General features: G+C 35.0%; 1 protein-coding gene and 1 long non-coding RNA gene across 4 annotated transcripts in view; both read right to left on the reverse strand.

Moving 5' to 3' along the window:
* Positions 1 to 6,080: 6,080 nt before the first annotated feature.
* Positions 6,081 to 8,513, reverse strand: LOC113068831 (uncharacterized). The gene is made up of 3 exons (XR_003279615.1): positions 8,010 to 8,513; positions 6,638 to 6,737; positions 6,081 to 6,543 (listed from the first exon to the last, which is right to left on the reverse strand). It is a non-coding gene; the product is annotated as an uncharacterized LOC113068831 (long non-coding RNA).
* Positions 8,514 to 15,466: 6,953 nt separating this feature from the next.
* LOC113068916 (msx2-interacting protein-like) overlaps positions 15,467 to 17,509 on the reverse strand; it is a 33,669-nt gene continuing 31,626 nt past the window's right edge. For all 3 annotated transcript variants that reach the window (XM_026241850.1, XM_026241852.1, XM_026241849.1), the window contains exon 15: positions 15,467 to 17,431. In XM_026241850.1, coding sequence (XP_026097635.1) covers positions 17,300 to 17,431 — 132 coding nt within the window. In that variant the 3' untranslated portion in view covers positions 15,467 to 17,299. The remainder of the gene's footprint in view (positions 17,432 to 17,509) is intronic.

Raw genomic sequence — 17,509 nt, forward strand, 5'->3', positions numbered from 1 at the left:
ATTTTAGTTTAAGTCTGAGAGCTTTCTGTCCCTCTATTGAAAATATATGTACGGTATACTGTCCATTTCCAGAAAGGTAATAAAAACATCTTCAAAGTAGTCCATCATGTGACATCAGAGGGTCAGTTAGAATTTGTTGAAGCATCGAAAATACATTTTGGTCCAAAAATAACAAAAACTATGACTTTATTCAGCATTGTCTTCTCTTCCAGGTCTGTTGTGAGCATTAACTGCAGTGTAGTGATATCCGGATTGCGAACGAATCATTCAATTTAACCGGTTCTTCCTGAACCAGTTCACCAAATCAAACTGAATCATTTGAAAAGATTTGTGTCTCCAGTAAGCAATAATCCACAAATGACTTAAACTGTGAACTTTTTTAACGTGGCTGACACTCCCTCTGAGTTAAAATAAACCAATATCCCGGAATATGAACTGCTGTGAAGAAAGAACTGAAGATGAACACTGAGCCGAGCCAGATAACGAATATAAGATTGACTCGTTCTCGAGTCAAGAACCGTTTCCGTCAGACGTGTCCGATTCGAGAAACGAGGAGCAGATGATACTGCGCATGTGTGATTCAGCGTGAAACAGACTGATACACAGAGAGTCTGAACCGAACTGATTCTTTTGGTGATTGATTCTGAACTAATTCTGTGCTCATGTTATGAGCCCAGGTAAACCGAAGGCTTAAATCAAGGGCAATCATCGGCAATGACGCCATTACGTCGAGCGCTAAATAACCGGTGAACCGTTTTCTCTAACCGGTTTATTGAATCAAACTGTCTGAAAGAACCGAACTTCCCATCATTATTGGTGATCAGAAAACCAATGCAACTGGTTCTTGACTTGAGAACGAGTCAATCGTTCATTCGTTATATGGCTAGGCTCAGTTTTCATCTTCAGTTTTTTCTTCACAGCAGTTCATATTCTGGGATATTGGTTTATTTTAACTCAGAAGGAGTGTCAGCCACGTTAAAAAAGTTCACAGTTTAAGTAATTTGTGGATTAATGCTTACTGGAGACGCAAACCTTTTCAAACGATTCAGTTCGATTTGGTGAACTGGTTCAAGAAGATCTGGTAACATCGAGTGACTCGTTCATGAACCGGATATCATACTTGAACGCGCTCACAACAGACACAGAAGAGAAGACAATGCTGAATAAAGTCATAGTTTTTGTTATTTTTGGACCAAAATGTATTTTTGATGCTTCAAAATATTCTAACTGACCCTCTGATGTCACATGGACTACTTTGATGATGTTTTTCTTACATTTCTGGAGATGGACAGTATACCGTGCACACAGTTTCAATGGAGGGACAGAGACCTCTCAGACTTAATCTAAAATATCTTAAACTGTGTTCTGAAGATGATCGGAGATCTTACTGGTTTGGAACGACATGAGACTTTAAAATAAAATAAAATAATTTTTAACTTATCTAAATAGGCTTCTTTTTTCCTTTTTGTGCTAAATATCTAAACCTAATATATATAATTTGTATATAAGAAAAATGAAACGTAATTTAAAAATTCTCAATATGTTGCCTTAAATTAAAATGCTAATGAAAAATTACAATAATTATTTTTTATAATAAAGAAAATTATAATATCATAATATCAATCACACTAAAATACAAAATTGTATATTCATTTTATGTTTATTGATAAAGAAAATTAGTATAATCAAAGATGCTGTTTTGTTGGAAAATGTAAGCAGAATTGGTAAGAGCTTGAGTACAATACTTAAATCATGACAAAAGCTTCCCATAGCAACTCTAAGGAATTTAGGAGTCAAGCTCCCTGTGTTTGAGACCCCTACTTAGCTGCCCCACTGACAGCCACACAGTGGAGTCACCAATAAAAAGTGCACAAGTGAAAGGATTAATTCGACAGAGAGCATTTTACAACAGTCAGCCCACTTTCAGTTCATTTAGGCAAAAAAAACAGCAACAAATGGCTTTAATAGGGGAATATTTTTTTGTATGTAACTTATATATTATTTTCAAAATTACTCAAACTCTTAAATAGAGATTTGTCAAACCATCTTTCTAACTGAAATGTACTACCAAAATGCTGAATATTATGTGCAACCACTATTTGTTGAGTGCTGCATTGCACTGCTCTTGTCATAAATCAACTTTCCACACCTCTGACAACACCATATCCACAAAATCTTTCACACCAGGAGCTGCTCCCAGCATTTCAGAGATTTTTTTGGTTAACAATGCCATCTCCTTAACATTCCCAAACCTCTATTCTCACCTCACACCCTTTTTTTCACATATGCATATGAACTTAAAAAGATGGATTTGAAAAGAAATGTACCATTAAAAAGTAGCTACTCTTGCACAAACATTATTGTTTATAGATTTTACAATACATTTTTTTTAACTATAATTATTTGTATTGCATTTTAAGGCCTTTGCTTAAAAATTCACATTATTTACTGTAAATGATGAGATCAGTATTCTTATTTTGTATTCTCTGAGAGTAAAGTTTGTGCTTACATGAAAGCAATTTGAGATTATAAAATGTAAAGCACTTGAAGTACACTAGTTACCAAGGTGGCAATAACATCATAAATCTTGAAACGTTAAGTCATGAATGACGAAGAGTGGGTTGAAAGTGTGGGGGAAGTTGTGAAGCTGGTGCTGTTGAAGGACAGGTGGTAGTCCACTCAAACAGCAGGTCTTTTGTTACTTAGCCCATCAACATACAGCAGCAAGTGTTGCTCAAAGACGCATGTGTGAGCTAATGTATATCTCAATCACCTCTGTGGAAACACTGGGGCTTCCTGCTCTTAAAGGGACAGTTCACCCAAAAATGACAAATCTGCAATCATTTACTCACCCTAATGTCATTTCAAACCTGCAGGACTTCCTTTCCTTTGGAGAAAACAAAAGAACTTCATTTTTATGAAAAAAAAAACCACTTCTTTTTGAAGAATGAGGGTGTGTAAATTGTCAGAATCGTTATTTTGGGGTTAAATATCCCTTTGAAGATCGGCTAATGTTGTATAAATCATGGACAGAGTTATTATTGTTAACTAAAACTAAAATCCTAACAATTTTACTTGAAATACAACAAATGTTACTATAAAAATTAAATATAAAGCAGAATAAAAATGTATTTCAGCTATTAGACAAGGTAAACTTTCAAGATTTTGTTTAAAATTGATAAAAGTACAACGAAAATACATGAAACATGAAATAAAAGGCATTTAAAAATATAGTAAAATTTTTAATAAAATGAAAAAACTATTTGCACAAATGTACAATTTAATAATAACAATAATAAGTACTAATGGCATAAATATGACGAAGACAACAAAATTACTAAATGTTTACGAAAAACTAAATAACAATAGAAAAAATGTAATAAATAATAAAAAATATTAATGGAAAAATTATGATATGCTGTAATAGTATATCAATCATGCTGAAACAACATTGTCAGGGATATCTTAATTATAAAGGGAAATGTTGAAACGGTCAATGAACAGGGTGTGAATTTTATATGGCTTTCAGTTTGTTATGGTAACGATTGTATCGGTATTGACACACTGTGTGTTATCACATGATAAGAGTCATTAGTAGGTAAATTCACAAGCCAGGTCAAAAGTTCAAGAAGATGACTTTTGTTGCGACACAAAGTGCTTGGTAGAATATTTACTCGAGTATTTAGAACACAGACTATGGGCCACAATTCTGAAAGACGCTCAGAGCAGAAGACCACACACAGCTGAGCCACATGAAGGGGCTTAAACAGGGGTTCCGCTCGGGAACCATCACCACAGAACGTTTATGAAGAGACTTCAGCGATAACATATACGTAATCATAAAACAGGAAATTTGAATGAGGACAACTTAGAAGGGCACTAAACATTAGGTGTGGTCACTTTACAAAAGACAGAATAAGTTAGAGAGAGAGATTAATGATTAGTCTATGTTTGTTTGGCTGAATTGGAGTGGGACGTCACTAGTATCTATAGCTCACATACAGCCAACACTTGAAATGTCATTTCAGCATCTCGGTTGAGCTGCACTGTAGACTCTACCGTATGTGGTTGCAGATGGAGATAATGATGGGAATAGAGGAGATGCCACTGTGGCCCTAACCCTAAAATTACTGCAAGACTGTGTGGTCGGTAGAAAGAGACATAAAGAGAAATTCCACTCCACTGACTGATTTTCCGACGCTTCAGCATCTCTGAAATGCAGGCCATTCTGTTGATTTGGATAAAGGGGGCTGGAGATGGGGTCTTCTTTCCTTTTCCCTTTGCATCACAACTTCTCCATGGATCATATGTTTATTTTTATAGACAGAGAGTCCCAACAGAGTAATCAAGAAAATAAAATGATTATCACTAGCACATTGAGGAAATCAGCTGAAATTAAAGCTATAAACTATGAGAGATTGTGCATTACAGTGATTTTACACAAAACAGAGTACCTCTTAACCATAAAACTCCCTTAACCATAATAAAAAAGAAAAGAAAATCACTCAAACACAGGTTCATGTGGCTTGTTTAAAAAATGGTGGTAACAACACTACATAACAAACACTAGTGTTCAATAAAGAGCTTCACAGTACCTAGTGTAAAATAAATATACTAAAACGTGTTCTTAAAGTCTGCTAAATTGGAACAACTAATTTTGCCATTTTAATTGTGCAGAAGTAAGGCTGAAGTCCAACTAAAGATATGCTGAAGTATATTTCATTGTGCTAAAGTGGAACTATGAATTATCTTGCATTTAAAGACCGATATTATTCAATGATGCTATATTCCTCATCAAAAGTGGCAATAAAACACATTTAGGCTTAACATTAAGAACTGTGCACATAGTAGTACTCTAGGTTAAGTTTAATTATAATTTTCATATTATTTTATGTCTCGAGCAATATGTCAGTAAATATGTTAACAGATTTGAACTATACTTAGTATGACATAAATGTATTTTTAATATATTATTTTTTATATATTACTAGAGGTGTTTACAAGTAAAATAACTTATATATATTTATATATATAAAAAGCTGGAATATCCAGAATGTGTTTGCAGTTGCCAAGCAAAGCAGCAATCTGGTGAATTAAAGGTACTGTAGGGAACTTTTGTAAAAAAATATTTTTTACATATTTATTAAACCTGTCATTATGTCCTGACAGTAGAATATGAGACAGATAATCTGTGAAAAAATCAAGCTCCTCTGGTCCTCCCAGTGGTCCTATTGCCATTTGCAGAAACTCCATCGCTCCCGGTAAAAAATAACCAATCAGAACAGCGGTCCGTAACTTTGTTTGTGTTCAAAATGTAGAAAAATGTATATAATAAGCGAGTACACCATGAATCCATTTTCCAAACCGTGTTTTTGGCTTGTCCTGAATCACTAGGGTGCACCTATAATAAGTGTTTATATTCGGACTATTTTTAGATTGCTTCGGGGGTACCGCGGCGGAGTAACCCAGTACCTTTGTGATTCTTCATAGACATAAACAGAGAGAAGTAGTTCCGGCTACGATGTTCTTCCGCAAGACTCAAGCAGTTCTGTTTATTAACCGCTAGAGCGTCAAAAGTTCCCTACCGCAGCTTTAAAGAGATACACACTGAACATATTTTACCAACTTATAAATAAAATAAATATTGGGCTATGTTTAAATCAATGTGTTACTTGTGATTCCTTTTCCTTCCTTGTTTTCTACTAAGAAAAAAAAAAATGAAAAATTAAATTCTGTCATCATTTACTGACTTCCAATCCTCTAGGATAAGTTTTTCTTCTGTGGAATACACTTTTTTTTTTTTTTTTTTTACATACATAGATATCAACCAAAATGGTTTGGTTATAAAATATGGCTTAGTTTTTAAAATATCTTCTTTTATGTTTCACAGAAGAAAGTATGTCATGCTGGTTTGGAACGACATGAAGGTGAGGGAATGACCAAAGAATTTTCATTTTGGGGTGAACTATCCCCATATATATATATATATATATATATATATATATATATATATATATTTCCCAACTTTGAATAATTCTTTGAATAATTCTTCTCCAATGAACTCCACGCTGAACCGAAAGTCAGAAAAATGCATTTATATTTCACAATACAGTACAGTTACAGCAGATGGATAACCTGATGCAACATTCCTGTGGATTACAGCAATTTAAATTTTTGCGCTTGGTATCATAAATCTCATTTATCATTTCACTGACACACCCCAACACAAACAGACCAAAGAACCAAGGCCGGCGGGGAAACGAGCAGCCACTGTTAGCCGGCCAATCATGTGATCATCAGACTACATAAAGCAGCGCACATATTCACTTCAATGAATAAATGTTCTCTGGGCACCAAGGGCCTTTAGAACAACATTCCAATGCTCTGACTTGGAACACAACAATATACCTCCTGTTTAATTAGATATGCTCAAGGCTCAGTTAACACAAGACCAGCAGAAGGGATGTTCTAGATGTTCACTGGAGGTGAATGACCTTGTCACTGGGGAATTCATCCTCCAACAAACGTATCTCTTCGAGGAAACTGTATGTGCGTGAGAGATGGAGAGATTGAGAATACAAATAGCGTTTACTTCACTCGGACAGAGTTGGCATAATTCACATCATGGCTTACTTACTGTATAAATGCCAGTCTCGTTTGAATGGCCACCTGTTGATTCAGTGCCCACGACCCACCCAACATTGAGTGTGTTCAGTCATGCGTCATATCAGATGAGCCTGGCAGCAGGAAGAGATAGAAAGGCAAATAATATGCACGGGTTTGTGTGTCCTAACTGCGTGATTGAATTCTGAGCGAGACTGTGTGCACTTGTGGTTGGCTAATGGGTTACGGCTTCACTGCTCTGTATTAAGTGAGCAGACGGCAATAAGGCACCTGTTCCAGCAGTCTGAGCCCTAGGAGGTTAACATTGGTTTATTGAAGTAGGCATTAGGAACGTTAGGCATGTCACCCCCCCACAACCAGCTGACTGACTGGCCCTTACTTCCTCCCTCGCCCTACAAAGGGGCCACAGCCAAGAGAAAGTGAAAAGCAGCTGTGTAAATTACTGACGGAGGGGGAAGCTCATGGTATCACATAAGGAAAAGGAGGAAAGAGGAGGATCAAAGTGGAGATTAGTCAAAAACGAGATAAAAAAAGGATTACAACAGATGGAAATGTGTTATTCGTTTGATAAGAATGAGGGACACTAAATTTTGGAGGTAGCAGCTCAAGAATGATTTATTGCATGGTTATGTAGGTCATGGAAGTTTCATTATCAGTGGAAAGATAACAATCGAAACCAACGAGGAACAGTTTGGGTGCAGCAAAGAACAGTGTGTCGTGCAAGAAGCTGAAACAAAAACTGACAATAACCACCAAAATCTCAATGTGAATACTTTTTTTTCTGGGATGGTTTTAAGTGTCAGTGATGTTTAAATAAAAGATATAAAGAACAATAAAGAAAAGGAAAAGGCTTTTAAAAATCATGTTTAAAACAGAATGCAAGGATTTTAGAAATTTGTTCTTTGTATTTACACTGGTTTCATATGGCTTTGAAAATGTTTGATACCATTTTCAAGAAAAATCTAATTGAATGATTCTAAAATATGTCATGTGTAGTAACCATCAAACAAAAAATATGATTTTATTTGACCTTGAATTCATGTACTACTGAGTCATAAGTACACAACAGGAAAAACTTTTTTTTTCTTCAAAAAGGTTAAAACTATTTTTGTTTTACAAATATCATGAATTCAAAAATTCCAAATTTTTAGGGAGTCACCTCACATGACACTCCCAAGATAATTTATATATATATATATATATATATATATATATATATATATATATATATATATATATATATTTAAAACATATTTATCATCATTGAATGATCTGCATTTTAAAATAAAGGTTAAAGTTGAATAAATTAAATAAGTAGTACAAAAATTTTAAATAAGCTGACCTTAAAACTAGTCCTAAATAAATAAATAAATAAATTCACTGACCCAAAAAGTCAGATGACGTTGACAGCTGGGCAGGCTTGTGAAAGCAAGCTCCTCTATTTTGACAGGCAAATAGTGGTTTGGAATTGAAGGCTGCAAATCATTTCTTCATTTGCTGACAGATGTCACATCTTACACGCTGCTGTGAATCTGTGACCCATCATGTTCTCATGGGGGGCTATAAGTGAGGTACGAGAACATGCTTGTACTTGCTGGCCTGACTTAAACACCACCCTCAGAATGATTCACCAGATGACAGCAGCCCTCTTCAGTTTAAGCACATTGGCACATGGTGACCATTTAAAGATGCAGACGCTCTCTTTCCAAACCCCCTCCCAACAAGTACACACAAACATCCACAGGTGAACAAAAAAACATGGTTTACTAAAACCATTAAACACTAATAAAGCACACCTCAATACTGTTTGAATCAGTATTCTATTCATTTCTCTTGAATTACTAGTTTGAACAGTCCCACAGTGTCCACATTCTCTCCACTCAGCTCTATTGTGAATATCGGTTTTGATGATTCACATTTCTGAATGAATTAAAAACGTCTCAACTGTATTTTACCGAACTGTATCTCAATAAACAGGATTAGTATGCATACTGTCCAATGTATGGAGCTGAAGAGAGCATGTCATATTACAGAAACTTATGAGTGCTTTAGGCAATGGTACGGTACATGTGACGGTTAAATCTGTGCCAGTCCAGCACTCCTCTACTGCATCTCTCTTCCTCTTTTTCATGCCCTGTTTCTCTCTCAGCTCCGTCTGCTTGCTCCTACATGTCACTGAAGTTCCACCTTAACCACAAATAAATCAGGTCTGTTGGTAGGGTGTGTGTGAGAGACTTCCAACAGGCAGGAACAACTTATGCAATCCGAAATGTTGCATTGTCGTCCTGCATATGATTCTTTCAAGACCACACATGCCCACTGCACCCGAACAGCAAGTGCCATTTTAAAGAGGATTTCTAATTCTCATGTTATTTATTGCTTTTCATTTCTGTTTTAAAATGTTTATTTTTATTTCAATCAATTAACTGCTGCATACACATCAGGGGTGGTTCCTCCAAGGAGGCAAGGGAGGCGGTGCTCCCTCAAAAAATTGGGTGAGAAAAAAAATAGTACAAAAACAATGCAAATATTACAAAACATGACATTAAAAAGTGAATAAATCATTAATTTTTCTAGCTATGTTTACAGTTTATTATAATGTTTGTTAACATTTTGTGTCAGCATTAGGCCTATTTCTGAATTAAATATTAAATCTGACTTATTATATGCGACTCTTTAAAAAAAAACACAGTATTTTATAGGCGTAACATATTTTAACCATGCAGCAAACTTTTTTAAATATTTTGATAAATTACTGAAAATAAATAAATAAATTACTTTTTAAACTGCTTAACTGATTGTATTAAACAGTCAAAATTCTTAACGGACAGTCTACGGTTAATCGGTTAAATAGAGCAATCCCTACTGTGATTGGTTCATGCGTTAAATCCCGCCTCTTCTTTTTGTGTCCTTCCGCATTCACAAATTAGTCTAAAATGAACAATATAATGGCGTTAATGGGAAGACTAATTAATAAAAGTAAGTTAATAACTCACACATAGATATAAAAACTTTGTTATGTCAAAATAAGACTACATAATCTGAGATTACATAATATGTGGGTGTTTTTAGTGAGTAATCGGCTTTTATGTGTGTGTTTATTTTGTCCTCTAGTTGGGTAATGAGCAGTTTTAAATAACCTTTGACATTTACCTTACCCTAAATGACATTTTTGATCATTTTTAACTGTTTTGGTCTGTTTGCTGCTGTCAAGACACCTGTTAATAATATACAAATTCAACAATACCCAGATATTGTTAATTTTCTTGCAAAAAGGTTGACAAAAATAATAATAATGCTTGACAGTGTATTTCATGAAATTCACTCCCTTTAAGCTAAACATCCAGTCAGTCAAATACGCCTACACCAGCCTTACTGTCAAACGCTCTGAATAATACATCCTTGCTGGGACTGCATCTATCTTATGTTGTTTCAACAATTTCAACAAGTCAGAAAAAGCTTACTGTCTGGCTTGTGGATTTTTCTTTTTTGAACTTGGTGTAATCCAGTGACTACAATGGATTAATTTCACAGGGCAACAGATATGCCCAAACGCTGCCTCACCCAAAACCCAGGCATTGTGGGAGTTCTGGGTTTGTCGAATCCTTGCATGTTTTAAACTAAACACAAACAGCACACACAGAGAACATTGTGTGATTTAGTTAAAGTAATATTACAGGTTATGTTATATTAATTATGCAGTATAATTTGGATTTTGAAACTGGCCGCATTCACTTCTATTGTAAGCACCTCACCGCAACCTCCGTTTCTGCATTTTTAAAGAAAACAAGGAACGAATCAAAATTATTTTATGTGGTAATCAAGATTATGCCACAAGCTGAACTGGCATTGAAACCAGAGTCGCAAGAAGCAAAACAAATCTCAGAAAGTACAACCAGATTCCAGCGGGCACTGTACACTCTTGATCTTATCCCAGCTCTGCCCAAACTGACCCAAAGAGAAACATTTTTTTGCAGTGAGATATAATTATGTGCAGGGCCCGTCTTTACTTGCGTCTGAGATTATATTTCAGCCTAAGAGCAGAGGAGATGATGTCACGGAGGAGGTAACGGATTCGCATGGTTTAAGTCACCAGGTGAATCCTATCACAGCAGCAATGACCTTTTCCAGTCTTTTGCTACGCAAAGAGCAAGCTGACCCCAGTGCTATCTGATCCAGCACTGAACACATCCTGGCCATTGTGCTGGGTATGAAAACTATTCTATTCTGCCAGCAAGTGAGACACAGCAGCGTGGCTTCTGGACATACGTCATCTTTAAGAGCGTTTTCGCGAGGTCTCCTTTCCTATGACTAATTCAGAGATAAAAATGGAACATTGCCCATTCAAAAAGATTAATTTGAGTATGCCTCAACTAAAAGGTCAGAAGGCTCTCATATTCACACCTTTTTGTTGCTTTGTTTTGATTCAGCTATTCACAGTATACTGTGTTGAAGCTTGTCACGAAACTTTAGTGGGCCTAAAACACAAAAAAAGACAGAAAAATCAAGCCGTCTGGTTTGAATTTGCTATCATGCAAGAGGCTCATATCAGATAAACACAGTATGTCATTGAAGTGAAGCGATTATCTAAAAGCAGCCTATATTTATGTTATCAAATGTCTAAGCATGATGTAAGAAGAGTGACATTAAGAGAGGAATACTGTAAAGAGAGGTTTAATCGTCCAAAAGTGTCTTCACCAGCTTTTCATGTCTGTAAAAGATATTTTAAATGATATCTAATACCCTTTTGGAGGTCAAGACCACCATAACTAACAAAAACGAATATGAAAGGAGCCATTGTTTCCTGTACTATAGGTTTATATGCCTTTCTGCCTATTTATATGCGTGCTGTAGGCCCTATTTGTTTATCTGTGATGGGTATCTTTCCTCTCACTGAGGGGGTCTAGCTAATAAAATAACATTAAAAAAAAACTGACTAGAAATATTACACTCCCTAACTTTACACCCTATACCACAATATAAAACAAAAGAAAAAATGCTGAAGTTACCAGTCATTGACTAAACCTTGACTAACTTGCACATTATCCAGTTACTACAGTGCTACTTAAAATAAACAAAACACACATGGACATGAAAATTTTTTTCGACTTTAAATTAATTTAAATCATTTTGGTAACATTTTAGAATAGGTAACACCTATTAGTTGCTTATTAGCATGCATATTAATAGAATATTATTATGTATTAGTGCTAATTAAGAAGATATTAATACCTTATTCTACTTGACCTTATTCTACATCCCTAATCCTAACCAATATCTTAACCTAACTATTATAAGCAGCAAATTAAGAATTTATTGAGAGAAATGTATTAGTTAACAAGTGTTACCTATTCTAAAGTGTTACGATCATTTTAAGTAATAATCCACACCAAAAAAGGACCTCACAACAAGATCTACAACAATATTACAATATTAAAGTTTATATTAATAATACACAATCTCAGTTACCTTTTTTCTGTAAACTATAGCTAGCCTAGATCATATACACTAACACTAGAAGTGGTTAAAAACCTTTCAGTTGTCCTAAAACCTTAAACCAAAATGCGTTCTTGTCTTAGGACAACTTTGATCAACTTTTTTAATCCACTTCAAATGTTGACAACTGTATTTAGTCAACATATTATTTAACGAAATTTGTTTCTCACGTTATACACGCGATGTTTGATCAGCGGACTTGGAGTAGGCTATCTGAAAAAATGTTATGCTCACCACAAGTTAAAAATGAAGTCCCCAAAGCCGAAAAAAACTACATACATTTTTACTGCAGTTGGAAATGACCTATTCTAAAGTTACAGAAAAACCGATAGACAGAGAGATATTGCGGAGTGATACGCGAAACGATAAAGTAGCGCCGGTGTTCTGACGATTTTTGCTGCCCTGTCAGATTTTGCCATCTCCCATTAAAACAGATGGTAGCGTAATTCGATAGCAAAAAGTGCTACCTATCAGATTTAGCTTCCAGCATGATATTAATAAGGTGTGAGGCTTCTGCTACGATCTGTTTTAATGCGAGGTAGCAAAATCTGACAGGGTAGCACAAATCGTCAGAACAGTATTTTCTTATTAACAATATCATAAAGATACACATAAATATTAGAACAAGAATAAAAAATATGACTAAATAAGTAAAAATAGGCTAATAATAAAATAAAATAAATACAGTCATACAATCATTTTACAATCGTAAAAGTTACAACTTATGAATATTTCTATAAGATTGGACTCACACTTGTTGCTGTTGATTTGTCTCATTTGGCACTTTGAAGAACTTAAACTGCATGATGAAGATACAATTGCAATACAAAAACAAAATGTGACTACACATTTTTAATTTTCGATTTTTCGCACATCTCTGTTCTACCTTTGTAGCCTACTTAAGTTTATGATAAACTAGCATTTTTTTAATACTTTTAACAACTGCAGCTGGTGCATATAAAATGGAAGTGACACAGTGGATCATATCATGGACAACCAAGTTAATGTCATGATGACTGCTACTGTGTTTTTGTTATAAAATAATATAAAATAAGTGTTGCAGTGCTTCAAACGAGTAACTTTTCACCACAACAAGAGTATGTCTCCAGGTTTTTGAGCAAAGTTACATTCCTCTACAATCTGCATCAACTCCCACCCTGTTGTCTCATTTGAAGATGATTGCTAGGTTTAGGATTTTGTCAAAGAAACAAAAGGAGTGAACAGTGCACATATAAATCTATTTCTGATAAGGAATGTATCAGCTCAGCAGCTTGTGAGATCATTTAAATTGCAAGGATGTTTAGCGTGCCCAAATGACTGGTGGAAAGTGGACACTTATCAGAAAAAGAAAAGCCAACCCCGGTATTTTCAGCATTCTTAACATTTTCCTTCTCTTTCTAATTTGGTCTTTTGGAGCCCAGTCAGTGTGGTTCATGCCCATAGAATTACAGAGAGCTGGAAAGATGAAGGACAGTACAAACACGTGTCGGGAAGAGACGTTTTTGCAATTCATTCCTGCACCTGCATACACACAAATATCCCAGCATGCACCATAAGTACAAAATAATAAAAAGCATTTATGTATAACTGGAAAACTATAGTGGTCCTAAGCGAATACTTCTCATATTTTTGTACTCTAATTATCATGAGTAAAGGCTTAGAGAGAAAATTCAAAACAGATCTTTCTAAAATGATCTGATGTGTTTATAAAAATACCATCTAAGTATCTAAGTATCATATCACATGTACTCGGCGCCGACATATGGCCTCAATAAAGCAGTCAAAAACCCTCCCAGCAATTTGAATGAATTAGATATTTGCATGCCTGTTCTTGTTGCAATGTCCTCCAACTGTGGGTTTTACTACATACCAAACTTCCTACTGTTAACTTTGCCGTCGGCCTGGTTTCTAACTGGACGTGAACACTATAGATGCTTCTTCTACTTTCCTTTCATTATTTTGGGCCCTCCAGATTCATACTTCCTGCAAATGCATCACTGCTTTGCCGGGAGTGGGTGTCAATTAACATTCCTGGTCTTGGTCTGTCATGGCAATGTAAATCTTATATACTTCACCTCCTTTTTTTCCATGAACACACCCCTGTTCCCACCGGGATGAAAAGAAAGATGAGGAGAGCGATAGGTCTTTGAGGGCTTTGGCATAACCTGTCTGCAACTTGCCCTTCGTTTTGTCTTTCAGATTTATAGGTAGTGCAAAGTTTACTAGATTTACACGCAGCTCAATCTCAAGCTCAAAGAATATGGGATCTTTCATTTAAGTACATTTCAAAATATGTATATATTCTCTGATTAAACCTCACATAAAAACCACAGGTTTGAAGCAAGATAGTATTCCTGCATAATGTGCACTGATGGATGGGGATGGAATACATTTGGATCATTAGATAAATGAAGACTGTTTTCCCTATGATGTGTCTTCCAGCTCACAGCGTTCACATATTTCCTGATCTTCACGGGTCATGCCAGCATGACCACAAACACTGCCCCTGGGAATTCCAGGAATTCCCTGTGGAACATCATGCGGGTTTGTGAATATGATTTTGTACAGGATCAGGCAAATCAAACCAAGGACTGGTCAGAACACAAAATTCCTCATTCCCACTCTCTATCACACACACACCTACATAGTGTACAAATACACAAAAATGTATTCTTAAACTTTTATATTCATCTTGCTTACTAAACCTTGCTAACTTTTTGGAAACTAGCAAAACATTTACATAATTGCATCTATAAAAGTAATGTCCTTTTCACTCAAAAATGAAAATTCTGTCATATATTATACACACAATCATGTTGCTCCAAACCATTTAGGTTTCCATTGACATCTATTGTATGTACCAAAAAACAAGTGAGCAAATGAAGACAGAATTTTCTGGCTTCTTGGTATTACTATGTCTCTTTTTACAGCAATACAGTTCTCAAGATTGAAAAGAATTAGCATTCATTTAGGGATGTGCTTGACCTCAAGAAAAACACTAGATATATTGCTTGTCTTTTTTAGGTTCACTGTATAACAGCACAAAAGGCTGTAATGAATTTTAAGCCAAAACCCAGAATAAACCATTAGATGAAAATACAGATGTAATCAGTATCACAATACTGCCACCGAGTGTCTGTTACGGACAATAACACCGTAGGACACTGATCTCCAACTAAACGTTAAACTTGATTTCATGCGTTTCTAATTTCAAAGACACTCTTAAAATGATCAAATATGTTAACCAACACCAGTGAGCAATATGATATAAACTATATATGATAGTTTATGATGGTGAATGGAAATCAGAGAAAAGCCAAAGAACAACAAAAAACAGCAACAGGCAGAGAGTGAATGACCATTTAATGATCTGCAAAGGTGTTAGCAAACAAAATTTATTTTACATCTTCAAATGTCCTCATAGAGGAACTGCAAAATACACTCAAAATGACGAAATTAGATAAACCAGACAAAATTTTAAGATCAGCATATCTGTATCCATTTACTTTCTTTTGGTATTCTGATATTTTACATTTGTATACCAAAAATGTAAGTGCCTTCAAAATGACCATGAGAGAGTTTGTAGTAACCCAATGAAACTGCAAAACTAAGACTCATGGTTTACTTTCTGCATCGGTTTTCTTTACATACTTTTGTTTTGTCTTACAAAACAAAATAATGACCCTGACAAAACAAAGACAGAGAAAAAGAAGCAACACAAAATGAAAAATGATTATTTACAGCTTGGCTCAAGGAGACATCAATCAAGAAAAGAGACCAAAAAAGCCAGCCTCTATCATGTCTCCTGACAGATTTTTTTTCTTCTCCCTTTACAAGGTATATTTACCACTTGCATTGCACTGTTCTTGTTGGACATTCAGAGGTATATTTAAAAAAATAAAAATAAAAAAAATAAAAAGAAAGAAACAGTGGAAAACAGAATTTAACACTTAGTTCGGAGGTCCTAAGGGCAGTATCAACAGTAAAGATACCCCACAATAGTCACTGACATGAAAAAACAAAAAACAATGGTAGAAATAGAGGTAGGGGACAAAAAAACATAAAACAAGGCAATGTAAAAGCAGGCCTTAAAGATCAAGTGACAAATACAAAGTCAAGTATCAAAATAAAACTTGATGAACCTCAATTCATTTAGTTTTCTCCATTTAAAAATTATGGCACAGGATTGATTTCAAAAACGTCAACAGAACAAAAATCTGAAATGATACTCAAGTGGTAACTGACAGTTCACTTTGACGGTTGACTGCAAGAAGCTGTCAATCTTGTTATGCTTGTCAACTGTTTCGAAAGACATTAAATATACATCATATTTACAACCAGGCCTTCACCCGATTCATTTTGCAAGTATTAAGAGGAAAGCAAAAAAAAGTATTCATACAATCCCCAATTGAGGCATCAAGTGTAAACAACTCACAATTCTCCCACATTTTGTCCCTTTGGGAGATAACAAGGACTATATTGAGAGCCACTTATACAAATAACATGGAAGTAACTTGTTTACTTATGATTGAAAAGTAGCTGCTTTATATTACATTATTATTTATTATTCTTGGTTTTTATAAAATGTGTCAAAGGAATTCAATTGAACTACTTTGACTAGACAACATTTTTAGTCTACCACAAAAATGGCTGGTGAATGAAGCATGTCCAAGTAATAAAGTAAAATTACAATTTCAATAACCAAATTTGTACAATCTTGTTATTTTTGTATTTTTTTTGATTTTCATAACATAGTGCAATGGTTGGTCTGATTATTCTTCAGAAAAGAAATCTTAAATCAATACAAAGTTTCTTAACCACATGTAATAATCCCAAAGATCTTCAGTGTTTTAAAATCCATAGATAGAAATCTCCAAAAGAAGAAAAAGGAAAAGAAAAAAAGATCAGAGAATTGATCATTGTAAATAGCTCCATTTTACCTCTGTGTACTATACGGTGATACACAGTTAAACAGTTAAACGCATACGGGAATGAGTCAATGGATTAAAAGGCTGGTGAAAGAACAAACAAACAAAAAGAGTGAATACATGGCCAAAAAGGAGTGAACTTGACTAACATTGAGGTGCCTTCCAGAGTAAAAAAAAAAAAAAAAACCTGTTAAGTCCCAAAGGCTGGGGTTGGCATGTTGGTGTGGGAAGCTAGGATTTCCATCTCCCTCTTATACAGAAGCTATAACAATCATGAGATGGGGAGAGATACTGGAGATGCTATTGAGAAGGTCTGGAGCAAGATGAGTCAAGTGGCTTTCAGAAAACTCGCAAGGAGGGAAAATCTGGACAACGTAGGCTGGCTACAAAGAAGAAAATTATTTGTTAGAGGAATGTTCTTTTAGGTCAGCAGATGGCTAATTATTATTTTTTTTTTTTTC

Source organism: Carassius auratus, unplaced genomic scaffold, assembly GCF_003368295.1.
Source record: "Carassius auratus strain Wakin unplaced genomic scaffold, ASM336829v1 scaf_tig00000254, whole genome shotgun sequence".
In the NCBI taxonomy this organism is placed as follows: domain Eukaryota; kingdom Metazoa; phylum Chordata; class Actinopteri; order Cypriniformes; family Cyprinidae; genus Carassius; species Carassius auratus.